We start from the raw sequence: 22,022 nt of genomic DNA on the forward strand, positions 1-22,022 counted from the left end.
GCTAGGAATCGACACCCCAAAAGGAGTCAAGGTGGAATTCATGGCTCTACTCGAATACGAAGATTCATGGATGGATCCCATCTACAAATTTCTTCAATATCGAGTTAGAAGATGATGCACTATCAGATCAAATATATCATCGATCCAGGATGCACACCCTGGTGGACAATATCCTCTATTGAAGAGGAGCCCATGGAGTACTCATGAAGTATATCTCTCAGAAGCAGGGTAGAGAACTACTTGAAGAAATCCATGGAGGGGGTGTGAGAAGCTCATGCTTCCTTTCGAACCTTGCTCTGAAAGGCATTCAAACATTGTTTCTATTTGCCTACAGCTCTCCATGATGCGATCAAGATGGTAAAGACATGTGCCAACTTCCAATTTTATACCAAGCGTGTACACCAGCCCGTCCAAGCCTTACAGACGATCCCCTTGTCATGGCCATTCGTGACTTGGGTGGCTGGATATTTTGGAGATTTTCCCGGTAGCACCCAGAGCTTCAAGTTCCTCTTTGTCACAATCAATACCTTCACCAATTGGATTGAAGCTGAGCTAGTCGACAAGATCACCTCGCAAGCAACCAAGAAGTTCATCATGAAAACTGTTGTGATAGATTTCGGGTCCTGAGTAGGATCATCACCAACAACGGAACTCAGTTCTCAAGCGCGGCCTTCATCGATTACTACGAGGGACTAGATACTATAGTACTTTGCATCGGTTGCTTATCCACATAGCAATGGACTAGTCCTACAAGGAATCAAGACCTGCATCTTCAACTACTTATCTGCTTATGCTAAAGCTTGGGCGTCCGAATTGCCTAATGTACTCTAGGCACTACGAATAAAATCCAATAGGGCGATGTGTGAAACTCCTTTTTTCCTATTTTACAGAGCTGAAGCTATGCTACCCTATGAATTAAAGATCAAATCTCCCTGCATCAAGCTATACATTGACAAGAATGAAATCTCAAGAAGACAAGATGACCTCAACATTCTCGAAGAAAAAATGACTCAAGTGCTGATATGATCAGCAAGATACTAGCAAACTCTCCGGTGCTACCACGACCAAAATGTCTGAAAAAAACCCTACAACCTGGGGATCTGGTTCTATGACTCGTACAGAGTCAGAAAAATAGCAACAAGTTATCTCTAAAGTGGGAGGATCCTTATAAGGTGGTTGAATCCAATTGTCCTGGGTCGTATAGGTTAGCAATGGAAGATGGTAAGTCCTTAAAAATTCTTGGAATATCAACCAACTTTGTAAGTTCTATATGTAAGTACTTATGATATATTTTGTAATAATAGTTATCATATTACCTGAGAAGTTGAATGAATATTTCTCAATCCTTTCCTATTTGACATTGCAACTTAATGCCTGGCAACAAGATAAGCCGCTATTCGGGTAACTATATCTACATACACGATTGAGATCAAAGACTATTTATCCATAATAACTCCCCTAATAACTAGCTGGAGGCTTAACAGGTATTTGGTACTAAAGGCTGCAAACACATGTCATGCATGCCTTAAAACGATTTCTAACGAGAAGGGATGATGCTTTAATGTCACATCTATAGGGATTGTGAAGTTCCTTATCGAGTTCTCGAGTGCTTGAAGGCTAAGACACTTTTTATTCAAGTTAGACCTAAGACAATCCACAATGTACATCCCCAAAAGTGGCTACAAAATTCCTGAACTAATCGGAAGAAAACATCTCAAAGGCTGAACGTGATAAGCTGATGCATGCTTTCTATATTCTGCATTCGTGAAGTCCCATATTCATACAAAGGCATTGCGGTAAAAATTAGAGATTTTACTAATGAGATTTCAAGTTCCTTTTACAGATATGCTAGAGATTAGAAAAGAAGAACCAAAAGAAGCTCTAAGTCCTAGCTCGACACCGTGCAGGAAGAGGAAGAAAGAGAAGATTAGAAGGCCCTAATAGAAGATCCACTCCAATGTCATCATCGTTGCTTGCGGATGAGGACATAGTGGAAGCCTTTGCCTCCTCCTCCTTCTCCTCAGCCACCTCCTCCTCTTCTTGTATCTCTTATCCAAGAGATCCAAAATTCTCCTAGCTTGGGGATGACTGCTCGACAATTGGAGCCTTGCCATATTGATCAACCTCAGCGATGGTGGAACCAGTGGCCGCTTCCTCATCCATCACCTCATCGAAGGAGATGTTGAAAACTTCCATAATGGAGCTGAACTCAAGTAGGTAAGGTGGTGGTGCTGGAGGGGGAGACCTTGGTGTCGAGGGGTAGAGGACCAGCTAGTGATGAAACCCTAACCCTAACTTCTCGGGAGTTGGAAGACGATGAGGACTCCATGACTAGGTTTGGAGGCTAAGGAAGGTTACCCAAGGTAATAAGTGCTCATCACCCTGGGATTGAAAAGGCCTCCAGGCGCTATGGAGCGACCGCGACTCTCAGTCTTCAGTCGTCGTACGATGGGCTTGACCACATAATGAGTCACATTAAACCAAGTGTCTACCAGCAGTTAAATAATGTTTACTCAACGGGCTCGTGCAAACAAAGAGGCACTTGACAGATCTCTGACTAGTGTGATAACAGTTCCGAATGCAACTCAGGTCTACGATCTTTTATGCTGATGTCCCATCTCATTCAATGCTCGAAATATTCTTCGACACACGTGAGGCAGTTGGAACAGTATCCCGGGGAGAACGGCGCACTACTCCTCCGTACTCGCAAAGTTTACAAACGTCAATCATTATTTGTTGCCACGAAAAGATTCTTTTCACCACCATGCAAAATCGCTATCATGGCAGATTCAAACCCGGTTAGCGATAAGTATTTTCTCCTCGTCCTTTTGAAATATTGGGATGGTATTTTTTGGATGACTTGAAATTCCTATTTGAATGGAATACCTTCTCAAAGGCTTGAGCTCATAGTTATTCAGAATCCCGACTAGATGACCCAAGGACTCTGAGATCCCAGATAGACGTACCATCCTATATGGGGATCCGAGTTCCACTCGAAGATGCAGTCGGTCAAATGTTTATCTTTACTGACTGAGCTTTTGATCCGTCAAAGCCTCATTTCACGTACTGATGAGGAGTTTGACGTGGGTAGTATAAAACTACCGTATCAAGATCCCCCTAGGGTTTACTATATTCTCAAAGTATTTCTCTATGCCTAGGAAAAGGGAATCCTTAAACGTATGAAAACCGCCTGCATGTGCTCAGGATGTCTCGTAAACAAGGAAGTTTATCTTTAAGAATGATAAGGAATGACTTCAAAGGCCGTACGGTAACCCCCATATATATACCAAGCCAGGTGATCATGCGGAGGACAAGCCAATTGGAAGCTATTCAACCTTACAAAAGCTTTGAGCCCTCAAGCCTTCTACATCAGCAACTCTCCACAACTATATATAAAGAGCTCTTCGACTAGATTTAGATCTATATAGGCTAGATAAAATTTTCTTATTATCAGTCTCGGAGATCAATATAAGATAAATAAGATGTATAACTATTGTCCTAAAGAAAGACTGAACCTATATAATCCTTTGTATGTGCCATCTGATTGGTCTACAGAAAGTACCCATACTCTATCTACAAGTTCATAAGATCAATAATTTACAAATCGTCCACAATCATGCACATGGAAATTCAAGTAAGGTGCTATGCTTTTTTAATAGAAAAGTCAACGGTGCCAAATAGATTTTACTATGCCGTGGTTATATGCGTCTCAAAATATGGTTGTTTTCGTATGGTCCTTAATTTGTTTTTCAAAAACCTGTGCACAAATTCATTCTTAACCACAAAAGTTGCATCAATTTCGTCGATCATGGGTCATCTCTACGTATAAACTATATATCTTGCTTCAGCTGCACCCATTCATTGACTATAAGCATGTGAAATATGCTAAATAATATGAACAATTTAAATATGCACTTGTTGCCCAACGGAATTTGCGTAACACGCCAGATGCGGAAGATTGTCCCTTTTAGGCTAGCTCCTCCGATCACACGGGGCTAACTGAAAGTCTTTTTTTTTTCCCTGAAAGATGTTTAACTTTTTTAACGGCACGTTGTTGTTCCCACGCGGCTACCAACCAGCTATCAGAAGCAGAAAAAAAGCAAAAATAAAAAGTTGACACAGCTGTTATGACCTATGTAGGGTCCTGGGAGATTCCGAGTGGATATAGTCAATTTGTAGGACTTACCTTATATACTGTAATTAAGACATGATCGTTTTGAAGCCTCTCCAATTATTCATGTCAGCTAGCTATAAAAATATTCACATCATATTATTATTTATGTGGAGGAGAGTTAATATGAAGAGAGAAAATATAGCTTTTAATACCTTATTACATATGGGCTCATATTAAATTAGAAAGAAATGCTGTAAAATGATATTTACATATTTTATAGCTAGTTGTTGAATATATTGTTGGAGGCACTCTTATGCGGACTCCACGTTTAGGAAAGTATTCGCACCAAATAGATATCCTATATATGTTGCAAGCTGTAGGATTCATTGTTGGACAATTTCATACGCTATGTATATCTCACTATAAACTCATACCTAAAATAGTATGAGACAACGGTAAGAAGGGAAAAAAAGCACATATTTCGCACCAAATAAATCCATTTTACCCAGTTATTTAGAGTCTGGTTTTGAACCCGTAACTAAAAATAGCGGATACCCCTCTCTCCTCAACTATCAAAACTGTTCACTTTACTCCCATTGAGCCTATTTGAAGATGGTTTCAGCTGACGGCGATGCACTGAGCCGTAGTATCGATGCAAGCCACATGAAGTGGGCATTGCGGTCATGTAGACATATAAATAACCTGGAATGCTGGAATGCACGAATAGTACTAGTCCTACCACGTGGATGGCAAATGCTGAAATAAAAAGCTATGGGTAGTATTTCATCAAAGGCACCCGAAAGGAGTGGCAAAAAACAAAATAAATAAATAAATCGTTTCGTTCTTTTTTACAACACTTCTGCAGAGCACGGTCAGGCAAGCTTAATCGCACAGAATCATGTAAATTACTTTCTGGGAAATTTCATTACTATATTTTTTTTGGCAAATAACATTATTACTAGCTTTTTGATGTACCTGTTGCTCATGCATCCGAAAAAGGGTTCCAAGATCAAGCATGGGCATCAACCATGAAGCAAATATTACAAGCTGACAACACCGCCCATCCTCATTATCCACACCGCTCTGTCGTTCATATCATTTATCCAGTAGCAGATCGGAATTAACAGTCTTGAAGAATGCTTGAGGATGGTCTGCGATACACGTGGAAACAACGAAATTGTTGCAGCGCCGATTTAGATGCTTTCGTTCTGCACCTCGAACCATGCGAGCCCCGGCTGACCGCACCGTCTTGACTCAGGGATGGGCACTATTGGCCCTAAAAATATGCGCCATAGGTCGAGTATTATGGTAACAAGCATCGCTGCACCCAAAGCATCGACAGCTACCCTGGACAGGTTCCACTTCTCGTTTTCATCAATCCTGAATGACAGAAAACAGAGTCACACAAAGTTGCAGAAAGGTTGATTATTTGTATTTCTATGCTACAGCGTTTAATCAAATCATGGCCACGGTCTATACTTGTCAACCAACGTAAATAATGGGAGGTGCTATTGGCCTTCATGAGAAGTGTTATTTGTATTGATAATCACAGCGCCCCTTGTGCCGCCAGGTAATGAATGGGAAACCATAAGTTTGACATGCTATGATTTGGTTAGTTAATCTCAGACTAACAGAAAAATAAGAAACCATGCTTATCACAAAAGCAGGAGTTGTTCACATAGACAAAAAATGGAACGACAATATTCACAGAACTCGAGAAGGTGAATCTCCTGCATACCTAGCCGAAATGCTATGCAAATTCATTTTAATTTTTGGGGTTGAGAGCTATACTTATTTTTTGGGGTTGAGAGCTATACTTGTTCATTACATCCAGTTGGTATAGATAGATGTTTTGGCAAACTTAAGACTGATAAAGAGAGTCTGACATAGTTATCAAAGGCAACAACTTGGTGGATAAAGCACAAACAGATATGGTAGAAGCAGATATCATTTTTCTAAAGCAAATAGTAGTGTAGCAGTAAATTTTGCTTAGGAAAGGATAGTACATGTATTCGAGTACAGGAACTATATTAAAGAGAATATCGAACCAATTGACGTACAGGAACTCAGATTCAATTTTACCTTGAAAACATTGGGAAGCTGATCATGAAGTAGATTGCGTAAAATAATGATCCTACTTTGTACATCATATCCCGATCGACAAATTCATAATATGGGAACTGCAAAAGTCCACAGAAAACATCAGCCATAAACATGAGATGTAATTCGCAAAAAATAAGAAAGACGGACATTTTTTAAATCGGTTCCTCCAACAGACCACGACCAATAGAGCAAATCAGTTCCTCGGTTAAATCGGTTTTCAGCCGGTTAATACCAAAAAACCGAACATTGTAAAAGCAGAATTGTTGTCTACCTAAGCGAAAACCGGTCAAACCGAGTTGACCGGTTCGGTTTGGTTCGAATGTGCACGGCCCTACTACTGAACATTTAAAAAATATGGTTATTTGCACGAACACACCGCGTCGATTAAAATATTCTTTTCTAGCTGTTGAGGAGAGAAACGTTGCAAAATATCTATTTTGCCCCTAAGGATGTGGGTGATAGATGTATATATAGCCTTCCTGTATTTCTAGGCCTAGAGCCTTTATGATGAATACAAGTGTTATTCACAAAATAGTATCAGATTCAAACCTAGGGTTTCATTTAGGGTTTCCTGTATGTGTTACAATTGCGCATGCAACACCATTGTTGTTAGTGCTGCTGCTCTTTGCGCTAAGTCCCAGCGCTACTCTTCACCCATTATCGTGTCTTCCTCCTGACGTGCCACTACCACCGCCGCCATCCAGTCATTCTGCTATTCCTCTTGAGCACGTAGTTGGCCTCTACTCTAAGACGTCAGGTTCTCTTCTTCATCAAGCCTGAGTCATACAAATCGGGATCAGGCTGGTGTTGGAAGAACGTTGTCATAGGGTATCGGTAGTTCGGATGCTTGGATCCTAGCGTATCCTTACTGCTTGAATTCGTTGTCTTTTTGGTCACTTGTTGCCGAGATCCGTCGTCATCCACCAGATTGTATGCCGCCAGCTTCCTTTAGCCCCGATTGGCTTCGCCCGTTGTTGGGACTCGCCACCACCGCCGCAGCTCTGCTCCCATCACCATCACTCGTCGGAGCTGTGCCGCTGGACTTCCTCTCTGTCGTCGGACCACTAGGGCCTTCCTGTCCAGTGACAATGCTAGGGCACGGCCGCTTCTAATATGTTCGGTTCGATCTAGCTGAACAATTTGGCTGTGTTTTTCGATTGTACCAAAAAATGAAAAAGAAAAGTGTCGCCCTCTTTTGTTCCTTTGTCTGGCACTGTTTTTGTTCCTTGTTGCCAGGTGATTTTTGATGGCTCCAATTGTCTCGTGTGGTTTCCTCACATTGGCCTGCACATGCGCGGTCTGTGACTTTTGGATTTTTCTTACAACCAAGCTGACTTGTCCGATCCGTCCTGTTGTTCCTCCTGTGATTCCGGAGGAAGCTACTGAGGCTAAGAAGACGATGTTGTGTGCTGATTATGAGGAAAAGGTGGCATTTTTTGAGGCTCAATTTATTGCATACAAGACATGGTTGGATGAGGATGCTCATGCTGGCATGCATGAGCGTGTTTATGCAAATATTGTTGGTTTTGATATTGTACAGTTGATGTGGGCTTTTCTCCATGATCGTGATGAGCCTACTGGTTGGTCATTGTTCCTTGATGCTATGTCGCCACCCATGTGTCACCTTGGTAGATGCTCTTGTTGTTGTTTGTCTTTGCAATGTGGGTCTCCTGCAGTAGCCTTCAGTCTTGGCTGCTCGTTCATCAGCTTCTAGACCCACCGCCCCTCCACCTACAGTGCCTTCTTCAATGTCACCTTCTTCTAGGAGTGGACGGGGTGACGGTCTTAACTACACCTACTATGACAAGGATAAGACATGTGGAGGCTTATTGTTATATGAAGAAGGCTCTTTCTCGTAGAGGTGGACGCCCTTCACAGGGTACTGGTAGTTTAGATACTGGAGGCTCTCAAAGGAGTTCTGCTAGTTCTGACACACAGGAGATTCTCATGCTGCTTTGCAACTTGCTGCCTCTACACCCACAAGATCGGCTAGTTCAGCTACTCCAACTTCTGCACTGCCAAGTTCTACTGGTGTAGCTCCTCTGCCTTCTGAGGGACCACCTTCTTTTCATTCAACTTTGGTACTTTTCTGTAGATTCTAACTCTGTTGCTTCTTTTCATATGACTCTTGATTGTACCGGTCTTTCTTCCATTAATTCTCCATTTATTCCTATCACTATTCAAATTGCATATGGATCCCCTCTCCCTGTTGCAGGACGAGACACTATTTTTTCTTCCTTCTTTTCATGTTCATATTCTTTCTTATGTTCCTAAACTAACCATGCAGCTTATATCTGCTAGCCAGCTAACTGATTATGGTTGTCATGTTATACTTGATTCTGACTTTTATTGTGTTCAGGATCGCCGCATAGGTCTCCTGGTTGGTATTGACCCTTGCCATCGTGATTCACAACGTCTCTAGGAGCTTCACTGGCTTCGTCTTCCTTTCGCTGCTCCTGCCAATTTTATCGGCTCCGCCTACGCTGCATCGTCCACCTCATCGTTTGCTCAGTGGCATCATCGTTTGGGACATCTTTGTAGTTATCATCTATCTACTTTAGTTTGTCGTGGTCTTTTAGGGTTTGTCTCTGGTGACGTATCCTTGGTCAGTATCAGGGTTGTAGGTTAGGCAAGCAAATACAACTACCTTATTATTCTAGTGAGTCAGTGTCAATGCATTCGTTTGATCTTGTTCACTTTGATGTATGGGGTTTGGCTCCTCCCGTTTCGCAAGGGGGTCATCGATGTTATATAATCTTTATAGACGATTTATCTTGCTACACATGAGTTTATTTTATAAAACATCGTAGTGAGGCTTTATTCTTCCATAAGACCTTTGCCGCCATGATTCGCACTCAATTTGACACTACTATTCGGATCTTTTGTGCTGACTTTGCGGGGGTGTATCTTTCTGGAGTTCTTCGCCATTTTCATTCTAAGAAGGGGACTCTCGCCCAGTTTTCTTGTCCTAGTGCTGATGCCCAGAATGGCATAGCAGAGCGTAAGCATCTTCATCATCTTGAGACTATTTGTGCTCCTATGCTTGCTTTTGTTGTTCCACCTCACTTTTGGGCTAAGGTTGTTTCCACTACCACTTATCTAACAAATATTGAGCTTTCATCTGTTCTTCAGGGTGGGATTCCACTTGAGCGTCCATGTGGCAAGACTCCTGACTATTCTAGCCTTCGCATTTTTGGTTGGGTGTGCTCCGTGCTTCTTGCACCCCGTGAGCACACCAAGCTAACTACTTAGTCTGTTGAGTGTGCTTTTCGTGGGTATAGTGCTGAATATAAGGGATATTGTTGTTGGGATCCTGTTGGCCGCCATATTTGATTTTCTTGGGATGTTACTTTCGATGGGTTTTGCCCTTTCTATCATCGGCCTTTCGATGCTTCTTCGGCATCACTAGTTGAGCCACTTTCTTTCCTGACTTACCCTGCCACTCCTATTGTTGTAATGCCATTCCCACAGTCGGTGCCTTCTTCCATGGCACCCCCTCTTGTGGTGCCTTCTTCTGTAGCACCCTCTCCTGTGGCACCCTATTCTAAGACGCATATCCTTTTCATTTCCGTTGGCACTATTCCTGATTATGTGCCACCTATGACATGTCTACACAATGCGCCATCCTCTCCTGGTGAGCCATCTTCTTTTGAGGATTCTACTCCTAAGCCTTCTTGATACTCCCTTTGTGATCGTCAGTTGATTTGCTAGCATTGTTGTTACCGAACTGACTTATTGTGATGCCATTGTTCATCAAGAATGGTAGCACGCGATGGCCTGGAAAACACAGATACGTGGTGGAACAGGCGTATCCGTATCCGACACCGTATCCGATACGGATACGGAGCGGATACGGCCCCGATACGCATCCTTGGAGTATCAAAAATTAAATAAATAAATCAATTTTGGATACATGGGCGATACGTAGTCGATACGCGAGTGATACGACCCGGCCCAAGATGGCATTTGATTCCATGACCTAATAGGCTAATCCACAGCCGCCTCTCGAACTCTATCTCTCGTCCATCAGAAGCACCGCGCCGACGACCGCATCCAGCACACTCCACCAGAAGCAATGTGCCGGCGCGCCGCCGCTCGGCCGCGACCAGCGACTACCTGCCGGCAGAGAACGCCAGAACGGCGAGGATCTGCAGCGGACGCCGAACGGCAACTGCGAGGCTGCGAGCGCCGAGCCGGCAAGGACCGGCGAGGCGGCGACCTCCTGCTCCTGCAGCGACGACACGGTCGACGAAGATCTGCAGCGACCGGCGAGGATCTGCTCCTGCAGCGACAACACGGTCGACGACACGGAGCAGCCGAGTAGCGCACCGAGCAGCCAAGCAGTGAGCACTGAGCACCCGATTCACTGGTTAGCACTTATATTTTGGTTAGCACTTATCTTCCCCTTTTGACTGTTTAGACCAGTATAGGTAGCAAGAGGTATGCTACTCAAATATCTTTAAATTCAGACCAGTATAGTATAGATTAGCACATTATACTCAATTGTTCTCTTTAAATTCAGACCAGTATAGTATAGATTAGCACATTATACTCAATTGTTCTCTTTAAATTCAAATGGCAACTTCTAGTAGTGGTGGTGGTGCAACCTCAAATGCTCGATCCATCACTGACCTCAAGGCTCCACTGTGGGATCATGTCACAATTTTAGAGAAACCAGCTGCAGGTGGAGGCAATGCTAGATGGAGATGCAATTATTGTTCAATTGAAAAAATTTGTAGCTACACTAGAGTGGAAGCTCACTTGCTGAAAAAGTCCAACAAGGGAAGCAGTATGTGTCCGAAGGTGACAATAGATGAGCTTAGCCAAATGAGGAGAGAAGTTGCAGCTACTAAAGAACAATTAGAAAGGTCAAAACAAAGAACTGTGTCCTTGCCTACTTCTTCATCCAATAGCAATAAGAAAAAGCGGAGTGGACCTCCTTCTGCACTAGAGAAAGCTTGGAAAATGGACCAGCGAAAGCACATGGATGCTTTAATTGCAAGAGCATTTTATTCAAGAGGTATGCAATTGCAATGCAACACATATTCATTGTTCAACTACAGCTGCAATTTTTCAAGACCATTGCTTGTGCTAATTCTATTTTTGTTGTAGGGATCTGTTTCAATTTTGCAAGAAATCCATACATTCAAGAAGTATTTACCTATGCTTGCAGCAATGACTTGAAGGGTTATAAAATGTCGGGGTACAACAAGTTAAGGACTACCCTTCTCAAGCAAGAAAGGGCTCACATTGACACATTATTGGAGAGTACAAAGAGCACATGGAGTGAGAAGGGAGTGACAATTTGTGCTGATGGCTGGTCAGATCCGCAGAGGCGGCCACTCATTAACTATGTTGCAATTTCTGGGAAAGTAGCTATGTTCTTGAAGGCTGATAATTGTGAAGGAGATGTGAAGACAAAAGAATACATTGCTGCCAAGCTGAGGTCTGTTATTGAAGAAGTTGGTCGACATAATATGGTACAAGTCATCACCGACAATGCTGCAAATTGCAAAGGTGCGAGCCTGCTTGTGCAAGCTGAATATAATACCATATTTTGGACACCATGTGTTGTACACACACTCAATCTTGCTTTGAAGAATATTTGTGAGCCTAAACAACCGAAAAATGATGAAGAGGCTTTTGCTTGGAGCACACTTGAATTTATAACAAATGTTAAAACTGAAGCTCAAATGATCAAGAATTTCATCATAAACCATGGCATGCGACTTCCAATATTTAATGAGTTTAGCCATTTGAAGTTACTTGCTATTGCTGAAACAAGATTTGCCTCAGTTGTGTGTATATTACAACGGTTTATGGAGATAAAGAGGCCTCTTCAAAGCATGGTAATTAGTGAGCAATGGGATCACTACAAAGATGATGCTCAAATTGCTGCTCATGTCAAAGAGAAGATACTTAGTGATGTGTGGTGGGGCAATGTGGAGTTCATTCTCAAATTTACTCAACCTCTCTATGATATGATACGTGTTGCAGACACCGACACACCATGTCTTCATCTGATTTATGAGATGTGGATTTCAATGATTGAGAAAGTGAAGAAAGAGATATATCTATGGGAAGGGAATGAACAAAATGAGGAATCTAATTTGTTCTCAGTTATTCATAAGATATTGATTGATAGATGGACAAAAGGCAATAATCCACTCCATTGTTTGGCTCATTCACTTAATCCAAGGTTATCTACCTATCATTACACTTTTCTTGCTGTCTTGTACTCTTGCTTATGTTCATATATTTTTTCAAGGCTTCAAGCTATACAACTTTTAACCTTTTGCTTGATGCTAACATTGTAGATATTATAGCAAAAATTGGCTCGATGTAGGTGTTGGCCGTGTACCCCCACACAAGGATATTGAGGTATCAAAAATGAGGATGGATTGCTTCAAGAAGTTCTTTCCAATCCAAGAAGAATTAACAAAAGTGAAAGAAGCATACGCAAGATTCTCAACTTGTTCCGAGGAATTCAATGATCATGATTCAATTCGTGATAGATGGCTTTGTGATCTAATGACTTGGTGGTCAAATCATGGACAATATATTCCTCTATTACAGAGTTTGGCTATTAGATTGATTAGCCAACCAGTCTCATCTTCTTGCTGTGAGAGGAATTGGAGTACTTATATCTTCATCCATAGTGTTAAAAGAAATGCCTTAACTCCAGAGCGTGCTGAAGATTTGGTCCATGTGCACCCAAATCTGAGACATCTCTCTAGAAGAATAGATGCATACAAGAAAGGAAAATCAAGGATGTGGGATGTGGGAGAAGATTCTTTTGACTCTCTTAGTGGTTTAGGCATTCTTGAAGTGGCTAACCTTTCTCTCAATGAGCCTGAGTTGCAAGCCGTGTCTTTTGGAGACGTACAGGTTGATATTCAGGAGAATGAAGTTGAAGCCAATGAGGATGAAGAAGCCTAGTTGGATTCGTGGAGGATGAACTTGGAGTTGCAGCGTGCCAGCCTGTTATCTCCTTCATGAATTATCGTTTCCTAAATTTGAAACTGTTATGTTATTGCGATGTAATAGAACTTTAAGTAGAACTTAAACTCTATGGTTTATTGTTGTGATTTGTGAACTGCTATGTGGTATGTCAATCTCAATATATTGTGATATGTTGTGAACTACACTATGCAGTAGCTATGTGCTATGCTATCTGATTGACTGATTATATAAGAGAAGAAAGGCCGGGTGAAGTGGAAGGCTCCTCATCCTCGAAGGTGCTGTAATTAAATCTATTTTCCCTCACTTCTATACAACTATGCACTTATGGTTTGTAATTGTAACTCTCTTGTACATTATTTTTTAGCCTTAACTGTTGGACGTTGGCTACTTGGATCATCAGAATGGTTGTACGAAAAGAGAGAAGAAATGACACAAGAACAAGGTAATTTGTTCCAACTATTATTATATGCACTATATTAAACTTTTTTTTAGTCAAACGTATCCACGTATCGAGATTTTTAGGAAAATAGCGTATCCGCGTATCTGTATCCACCCGATACTGATACACGTATCCATATCGGTGTTGCGTAGGCGATGGCAAAGGACCTCGCTGCCCTTGAACACACCAGCACGTGGGATCTTGTCCTTCTTTCCCTATGTGTTCGTCCCATCACCTGTAAATGGGTCTATAAGGTTAAGACTCACTTTGATGATTCTTTTTTGCGTTACAAGGCTCGTCCTGCGGTGTGTGGTTTTTAGCAGAAGCATGGTCATGAATATGACGAGACTTTTGTCGTCTCCTTGAGGGCATAGTTTGTCGCCTTCGCCGCTCTCTTTATAAGCTCAAGCAAGCCCTACGTGCTTGGTTTCAACAATTTGCTTCAATGGTCATTGTTGCTAGCTTCTCTGCCAATGCTCATGATCCTGTGTTCTTTGTCCACACTTCACCTCGTGATCGGACTCTTCTTTTTGTTGATGACATGATCATAACTAGAGATGATTCTTAGTATTGCCTTTGTGAAGGCACGTCTCAGTGAGTAGTTTGTTATGTCTGATTTGGGTCATCTTTATTACTTCCTTAGGATTGAGATTTCTTCCACGTCTGAGGGCTTCATCCTGTCCCCAGAAAAGTATATATAGGATCTTCTTGATTGTGCTTCTCTCAACAATCAGCGCAGCTGTTGAGACGCCTATGGAGCTTAATGTTGAGCCACTTGCATATCCCACATGATGAATACAAGTGCTATTCATAACAGTGAGGCCACTTATGGATCTAGCCTTAAAGCCTCTGCTCCCCACTACGCTACGCTCTGCATGCTCACCCCTACTCCCGCCGCCCTCGCCGAAGCTTCATGTCGCCCGTCTGCTTCTCAGCCCTTTCCACGCTCGCAAGTGATCTGCGTAGCCAACGCTCTCCTCCCTTTGCACGCTTGAATACTAGAATTGTTTGGTTCCCTTGTACATGGGTACTGATTTCCATTATAGTTGTTTGGATGAGGAGAGATTGATGTGAACTAGAAGCGAAAATAATGAAGGAAATAAGAGAGGCGAGACACCGACGTGCAGAGTCAAGCTCACAAGCGTGGTACAACTGTGCGAACGTGGCAAGGCCGCAAGGGAGGATAACTTGATAAAGAGCCAATAACAGAAGTAGCCAACCTTCTCCAAGAATTTCGTGAGGGGCGCATGGTTGACTGCCCATTGCTCGGCCTCACGATGCATGCCAGTGACCGTGCACTCTTGGCCTCGAACTCATTGTGGCCTCACGCCGCCAAATTGCATGCTTCATCTCCAGCTGCAGCTTCATGAGCCATTGGACTGAGAAGAGGACAGGGCAGTGTTGACGGAGACGAGCCTCGTCCACGGAGGATAGAGGTCGGGTGTGCTTGTTGGAGATCCATGCCGCCCGCCTCCTCCCTTCGCCCTCGTCGGAGTTCCCCGCGATTCTGAGGTTCGATTCAAATCGCAAGCTCTTCCTTGTTTCCACCGAGCTTGAGATGGGACAGCATGTGGGATGGGGACGAGCTCGATTCGCCTCATGCATATCAAGCAGAGGAAAAGGAAGAAGAAAGAAAGGAAGAAAAAGAGGGCTGACGCGTGGGCCAAGTGGGCTCAATGGGTATTTTGGATTGTTCCTCTCTCCTAATTAGCAAAATATTATATTTTAATCGATACGGTGTGTTCTGGCAAATAGCCATATTTTTAGAGTGCCCATACATAAAAAAAAAGTGTGTGTCCTACAGCAAAAGTCACACCCAAAGAGTGTCAGGAGCAAAATTTGCCTTGAATATTTATTCTAAATTTGTATGCATAGTTAATTTGAAAGAAACCTGACTCTTTTCATCTTTGACTGAATATTTGCATACATTATGCAGGTTATCACATATATCTTCAAGCTATCTTTTCTTCGCTAGACTAAAAGGAAGCATGTCATACCAAAAAGAATTATTAGATGGTGTGCTCAATAAATTTAATTCCATTTTAATAAAATAAACTCGATGATTATGGTTAACATGATCTGATGATAGTAAACCAAGTACATTGTTTATGGCAAAATTGCAAAAACACTCGCAGAAGTAACTCGTAGTTTGATTTTCACCTCCACAAGTACATTTGTGGCATATTCACCCTCACAAGTATACCCCCGTTACAGATTTCCACCCTTGAGTGCCGCATGTGATTTTTTTTTTTTGCTGAGCTAAAGGCAACTGCATCCCAAGCGAGACTATGGACTGGCCCATCGTGTATAAGTCGAACCTGGATGCCTCTACCAGGTTAGTTAGGTCATCAAATTAAGTTGTTTGACTCGTAGACCCAACCAAATACGGAGACCTAACCGACTGGGTATAGAATCATATGGGTTCGACTTAGACATGAACAACTGGTCCATAGTTCCCCCCACCCCCCTCTCATGCCTCGGCCTTTAACTCACCAACAAAGTAGACGTGGCACTCAAGGGTGGGAATTTGCAACGGGGGTATACTTGTGCTGGTGAATATGCCACAAACGTACTTGTGGGGGGTGCAAATCAAACTACGAGTGACTTCTAAGATTTTTTTTATACCATGATTTGATTAAAATAGTCAGATGTTTCTTGGAGTACGACAACAATGGTTAAATGAAACTAGCACATTGCATTCTCAAAAAAGAATTGGAACTAGCACATTATATGAATTTGCAACTGATGGTACATGCTCATGACGTGATGAGATAATGTGTATTGAAAAACCATGGATTATGTACAATCTTTATCTGCCATTGTCAAGATATGTCTAAATTTCCTGAACTGTCTACCAGGTCCAGCATGTAATCATTTGCACATATTTATATATGCCTGATGAACTAAACAAAGGATATGCAGCAGCACTACTACAAATTGGTGTGCATCAAACTATTTTGTCTAATAAGACGTGAATTTATTAATCGTACCATATGAAAGGAAAATTAATTATATTAGAACTAGAAGGTGGAAACTGAGTTAGAAATATATGCTCCAACTTACATTTGCAATGGCTAGGGTCTCCAGGTACGCTATGAAGTATGACAGTGCTAAAACCCATGCGGCTTCAAATAACCACCGGATAGACTGTGGTAAGTGAGCTGTAGAGCGACGTAATCTACGAAGCGTCATATTTGATGTCATATGATAGAATAGGAAACAGGCATGAGTCAAAAGAAAAGTCGTGTGGGGTACCTGAAACATGAAAGAAAGTAAAAAAAAAACTTCACAAATAATAAATTCCATTACAACCAACTCAGCAAAATGGGAACAAGGGTTCTTGGACTAGTTTGTGAGAAGGAAATAGCAAAGTGCTCAGATTTAACTTGTATTAAGAAATAATTCACTGAAATACAAAGCTGATTATAGTCCATTGTTTGCAGAATGAAATAAATTTCCATAAAATGGCAGAACATACATGTCAGCTCAGCTATCCAGTTTCTGTTATCACTAATATTGATAAAAGAAGATTGATGAAAGGGTGTATATGTAGTGGGACAGAAGAAAGCATGAACATTTGTATTACCTTAATCGAATACCAAAAAAGAGATGCAGAAAAAAGTACTAATATAGGTGAACCCCAGTTCTTCCCTTGCAAGGAAGGATTCAAATCATGATACCAGAGTAGTTTCAAGTGGTAGGTTAATGCCAATTTTTTTTCCCATTCAATGGAAGGAAAGAAACAGATGCGTACTAAACCTTATTATAAGAAAACTCTAATTTATCAAATTAAACAACTAACTGTCCAGTTGCTCCAAATTGAGAGGTGATAGGTCACGGATTTTCCCTCTTTTCCACTACCAGTACAAAACAATAATAATAATAGTAACTTCTCTATTCAACTTTATCCATGTAAACCTTGAGAATAGCACCGACAAGTTACTGGTAGTGCCTAGTCATCTATGATTGACATTACATCAAATGTCGACACATTCAGGTGACCTGAATTTATTTAGGATAGAGAAATTTCAGTTTAACTGCTGACAGGTAGATTGCAAACACGAAAACCTCTAGTTCTACAATTACATGCATGTTCAAACACATGATAACCAGTTGCAGTACTTGCAACTGCATGTGTACAACAGAGATACCCCTGCAACTGAGGGAGAACATTTTCATTAATTGCATGTGGTCAACTATATGTTCATCAAATCTTACATTATTCATCCTCCATGATGGAAAAGTATACGATGCGCCAAGAACTGTGAAGAAGTAATGTGTCCAGAAGTAGTTACCAACATAACTAAAAGTTATAATCCAAATATTTGCCTGCAATGGAAAGATGTGTCTTAGATTTAGCAAATGATTTTGAAATAAATTGAACCAACAAATCTCACTACCCAAATGAAGTTTGTCAACAATTGAGAAGTAGTTCCTTGTATTAGTAGATGGCTACAGAATCATTAGAGTAACTGCACACTGAATTCAACTTCTAAACAGTTTTAAAAGTGTCACTTCACCAGAGTTAAATTGGTAATATTACCAGATATTGATTCTTTGCCACCACATTTTTGCTTCACTAGGTCAAAGTTAAAACTCAATTCACTACAACTTGTTGTAAAATATATTTCAGGATCAGATGTACAGTAACATTATAGTGTTATAATGTTGAACTATTTAAAAAACATCTATTTTTCACATAAAGCCCGTTGTCGACGCTTTTGTTGGACGTACCTACAGGCGCTATAGGAAGGAGTCCTTGGCGCGTCAAAGTGGCTAGGATCAACCAAGAAGGAAAGGAGCAGGAGGAGATGTCGTTTGTTAGGAAATAAATTAGTTAGTTTCCTTTCGGTTAAAGATTTGTTAACTCTTTCCTTATCACATGTGAGGCCTGATCTATAAAGGTGGTAGATTGTCATTAGGTTGGACTAAGCAAGAAATAAACTCCTCAAGTTGGTTGCGCCAGAGTCTCCTATCGTGGCTGCGGAAGAGCCACCGCCCGGCGACGAGAGTGGCAGCCCTTGGTTACCTCTGCGCTACCCCCTCCGTTCCCATCCATTAGCCCGCGCTACCCTAGTCTCACCCTTGAAGTCTTTGATACGGCCGCACCGTATCAAAGCCACACAAAACGATTCATAGAAAAAATAATTACCTTGACCCAGTATCGATCTTTCAAACTTCTAACACTATCTTCCTGAAAAATGGAAGCACTGATAAATTAGTTTCTGAACATATGAATTCTTTGTATGTCAAGAAGAAAGCTTCGCATCAAATAATCATAAGAACAAGACTGCATTTTTAAGACAAAAATGAATGCTGGTATATTTAAGTACACCAGAAAAAAGACAAACACCAGCTCATTTTTATCTCCAAAATGATAGCCAGCAGTCAGCTGGAAGTAAAGTAATGGAACATCGGAACAAGGGCCACTGTTTGGAGGTAAACTAAAGCAGAGACGACATACCAAACATGACATTTGGTATGAATTGTACAAATCAACCTCAATATGTCCTCACAGTTACACAGCGATGAACCAATTTTGAGACGCTGATAAAAAAACAATAACTCTAACCAGGTGCTGTCAAAGGTGAAAAAGAAGCATACCTAGTGTTTGTCCAGGCACAGCAAGCCAAAAAGGTTAAACGTTTTGAGCTTCACCAGTAGCAGCAACTTAGGCATCGCATAGGGCTTGTGGCTCACAGACAAGCACGTTTCAGGACAGGGAAAAACAAACAGCTACGGTTAGGAGGGAGAGGGGTGGCTGGGCCTGCCCTTTCGATCAATGTTCCGGCCTGGCGTGCTATTAAATCTCATGATCAGCCAGCAACAGATCATCATCACGATGGCTTAATCTGCATTCGCTGAGGGGGATACTGGTGCTATGTCAAGTAACAAGGGCTTAGTTGAAATATAATTTCCTAGCTCATTGAACACACCAAGACGAACGTCACTCTAGATTCTCAATGTTATACCTATGTTGTTGCATACTTGAACCTAATATTTCTCGATTTTGCACTTTTCCATCTCACTTAATGGTACATGACTGATTTTAGTGAAATGTTTTGTTACTATTCAAAGTCTAAATATTGCCCCTTTCAACTACAAATGGGGCTTAGAAATTGTCGCGAGATGATGTGAAGAACAGGAGGGCGCCAATTACCTTCCCTACTAGGAACAGAGGGATCACGAATGCGGGCACGGTGGACACCAATCCAAGAATTAGGTACTCCAGCTCCATGAACCTCTGCACATCACAGAAGAATCCAAGAACGTCATAAATAATTTATTCACCCAATCCAAGAACGCCGCATCGCAATCTCGTGACCACATAGGGGCGTCCGAGGCTCCAAGATCCAATCTCTCTTCCAAGAACAAACGCTCCACAACATATCGAAGGTACCGCTAACCAAGAAGAGTTCCTTCACGATCAGATGGATCAAGTAAGCCGAGGACGACGAAGTACCTCGTAGAGCTTGAAGGGGACGACGACGCCGAGGCAGAGCGTGAGCCAGAAGGGCGTGTAGAGCAGGAAGAACGCCTCCCCCCACCGCTTGCTCCCGTCCGCCGCTAGCCACGCGCTTTTCCTCCCCGCCCCGCCGCCGCCGCCATTCCTGGGCTTCGCCGGCGCCGCCGGCCTCCGCGCAGCTGCAAGAGGAGGAGAGGAGACTCCTGTCAGCCGGGGAAGCCACGCGCGGGGATACCATTTGCCATGCGCGGGCGTGGGGCTCACATGCCATTGGCGGGCTGATTCGCCGGCCGCCTCTACTACGGATGCTACAGGAGGAGGAAGATAGACAGCAGGAGCGATTTGGGTGGCAGTGGGTGGGTTCGTCTGCTGTGACGATTGGGGTGAATAGATAAACTGTGGCCTGGGCCCCTCTGTCGCTGTCGTGTGGGTACAGGATGGGTCCAGACCGGATGCCAGATGTGCGGCCGGATTCGTGTGCCGCCTATCGGACGGCTCTCATGTCTCTAGTAATACGGCATGGTCCTCTCTGGGGGTGGCTACATCGCGAGGACGCCATGGTTTCCGACAGCTACCCCTTCCAGCGAATGGTTTCCGACAGCTACGCGACACAGACTTCTTACTCCGCGGCCAGATGCCGGCGTCGCGAACCATCAAACCCCGCTCGCCCTCGCCACACGTCTGGACCCATATATACAAATTTTTTACTGACTCACGATTGAAACAGTCTGGATTATAGATTATTACAGGTAACTTTAAATTTTAAATCATATATGATATAAGAACAGTACAGACGTCTCTAATAACGAATCGTCTGTACTAGATATTATCACAGACGGATCTAGGTTTCAAATCATCTGTGAACAGTGTTCAGTATAGACAGCTCTAATTTCAAGCTATCTGTACTGTGCATTTGTACATACTATTGTAGGCGTAAAACCATTTGTACTGTGTATTTATACAGTACGATATTTATATATTATTGAATATAAACTGACATATCAATAATAAATCATTCACAGATTATTTGCATTCAAACAACATATACATATCAATCGAACATCTTCAAACAATGTCACAAAATCATACACATAAATAGAAGTAAAATATCAATATTATAAATCCTCATAACATTGTAAAACATTCTTCATTCTTCATTCTTGAGTCAACTGTTGGGTAACGGGTAGGCTATGCTAATCTAAAATAAAAAATTTCTATCACATTCACCTAGAAAACCATAAAAGTAGGAGATCATAGATCGTTACCGCTTGACGCGTAGTGCAGCAAAAGAAAAGTTGGAGTAGACCAATCCAACGTCGTGCGCGTTAAACTCCTCGAGTAGCTTCTCGATCAGATCTGTGACTAGCCCCGCGTAGGTGGTCACGCTCCCCGACCAACTTCGAGCAGGTGGGCGTGCTCCTCGACTAGCTCCTGATCAGGTCTGTCGCGCTCTTGACCAGTTTTGAGTGGTCGTGTTGTACTGTCCGACCAGATCCTAGAGGTCGCATTATGCTCCACAATCAGACGAGCAGGTATGTCGACCAGTTCGTCATGGCCGTCGACCAGTCCCGAACACGTCGCAATCAACTCGCCGAGAAGATCAACGCCGCAATAGCAGCAGTGCCTCTACGGTATCCACACATACTGGGCAAAGAAGTCGAGCGCCGATGTGCTAGCACCGCACTCGCGGCTACGCTTTGGGAGATTGTGTAGAAGGCTACAGCTAGGGTTGTAGAGTGGCTCAACATTAGCACGCCCTACCCACGCCTCTCCTTATATATAGCTCGCCAATGGGCTCTTACGTTGGAAGCCATTTAGGACTCTAACTTCTCATAGATCACAATCCAATCAAACCCAATATACGAATCCAATTCGCATGTTTTGTTCCAACCCATTAAGTGTGTAACATGTTAGGTTAATGTACAAACGACTACGAC

At 42.4% G+C, this 22,022-nt stretch overlaps 1 protein-coding gene across 1 annotated transcript; it reads right to left on the reverse strand.

Moving 5' to 3' along the window:
• Positions 1 to 4,920: 4,920 nt before the first annotated feature.
• On the reverse strand, positions 4,921 to 20,474 carry LOC133886771 (cycloeucalenol cycloisomerase-like). The gene is made up of 8 exons (XM_062326595.1): positions 20,350 to 20,474; positions 20,083 to 20,264; positions 19,780 to 19,863; positions 18,772 to 18,813; positions 17,838 to 17,948; positions 16,683 to 16,874; positions 6,197 to 6,294; positions 4,921 to 5,494 (listed from the first exon to the last, which is right to left on the reverse strand). Exons 1-8 carry the CDS (start codon positions 20,354 to 20,356, stop codon positions 5,308 to 5,310), a joined length of 903 nt encoding a protein of 300 aa, XP_062182579.1. The 5' UTR covers positions 20,357 to 20,474; the 3' UTR covers positions 4,921 to 5,307.
• Positions 20,475 to 22,022: the final 1,548 nt, after the last annotated feature.

The sequence above is a fragment of the Phragmites australis genome, chromosome 12, assembly GCF_958298935.1.
Source record: "Phragmites australis chromosome 12, lpPhrAust1.1, whole genome shotgun sequence".
NCBI lineage: Eukaryota > Viridiplantae > Streptophyta > Magnoliopsida > Poales > Poaceae > Phragmites > Phragmites australis.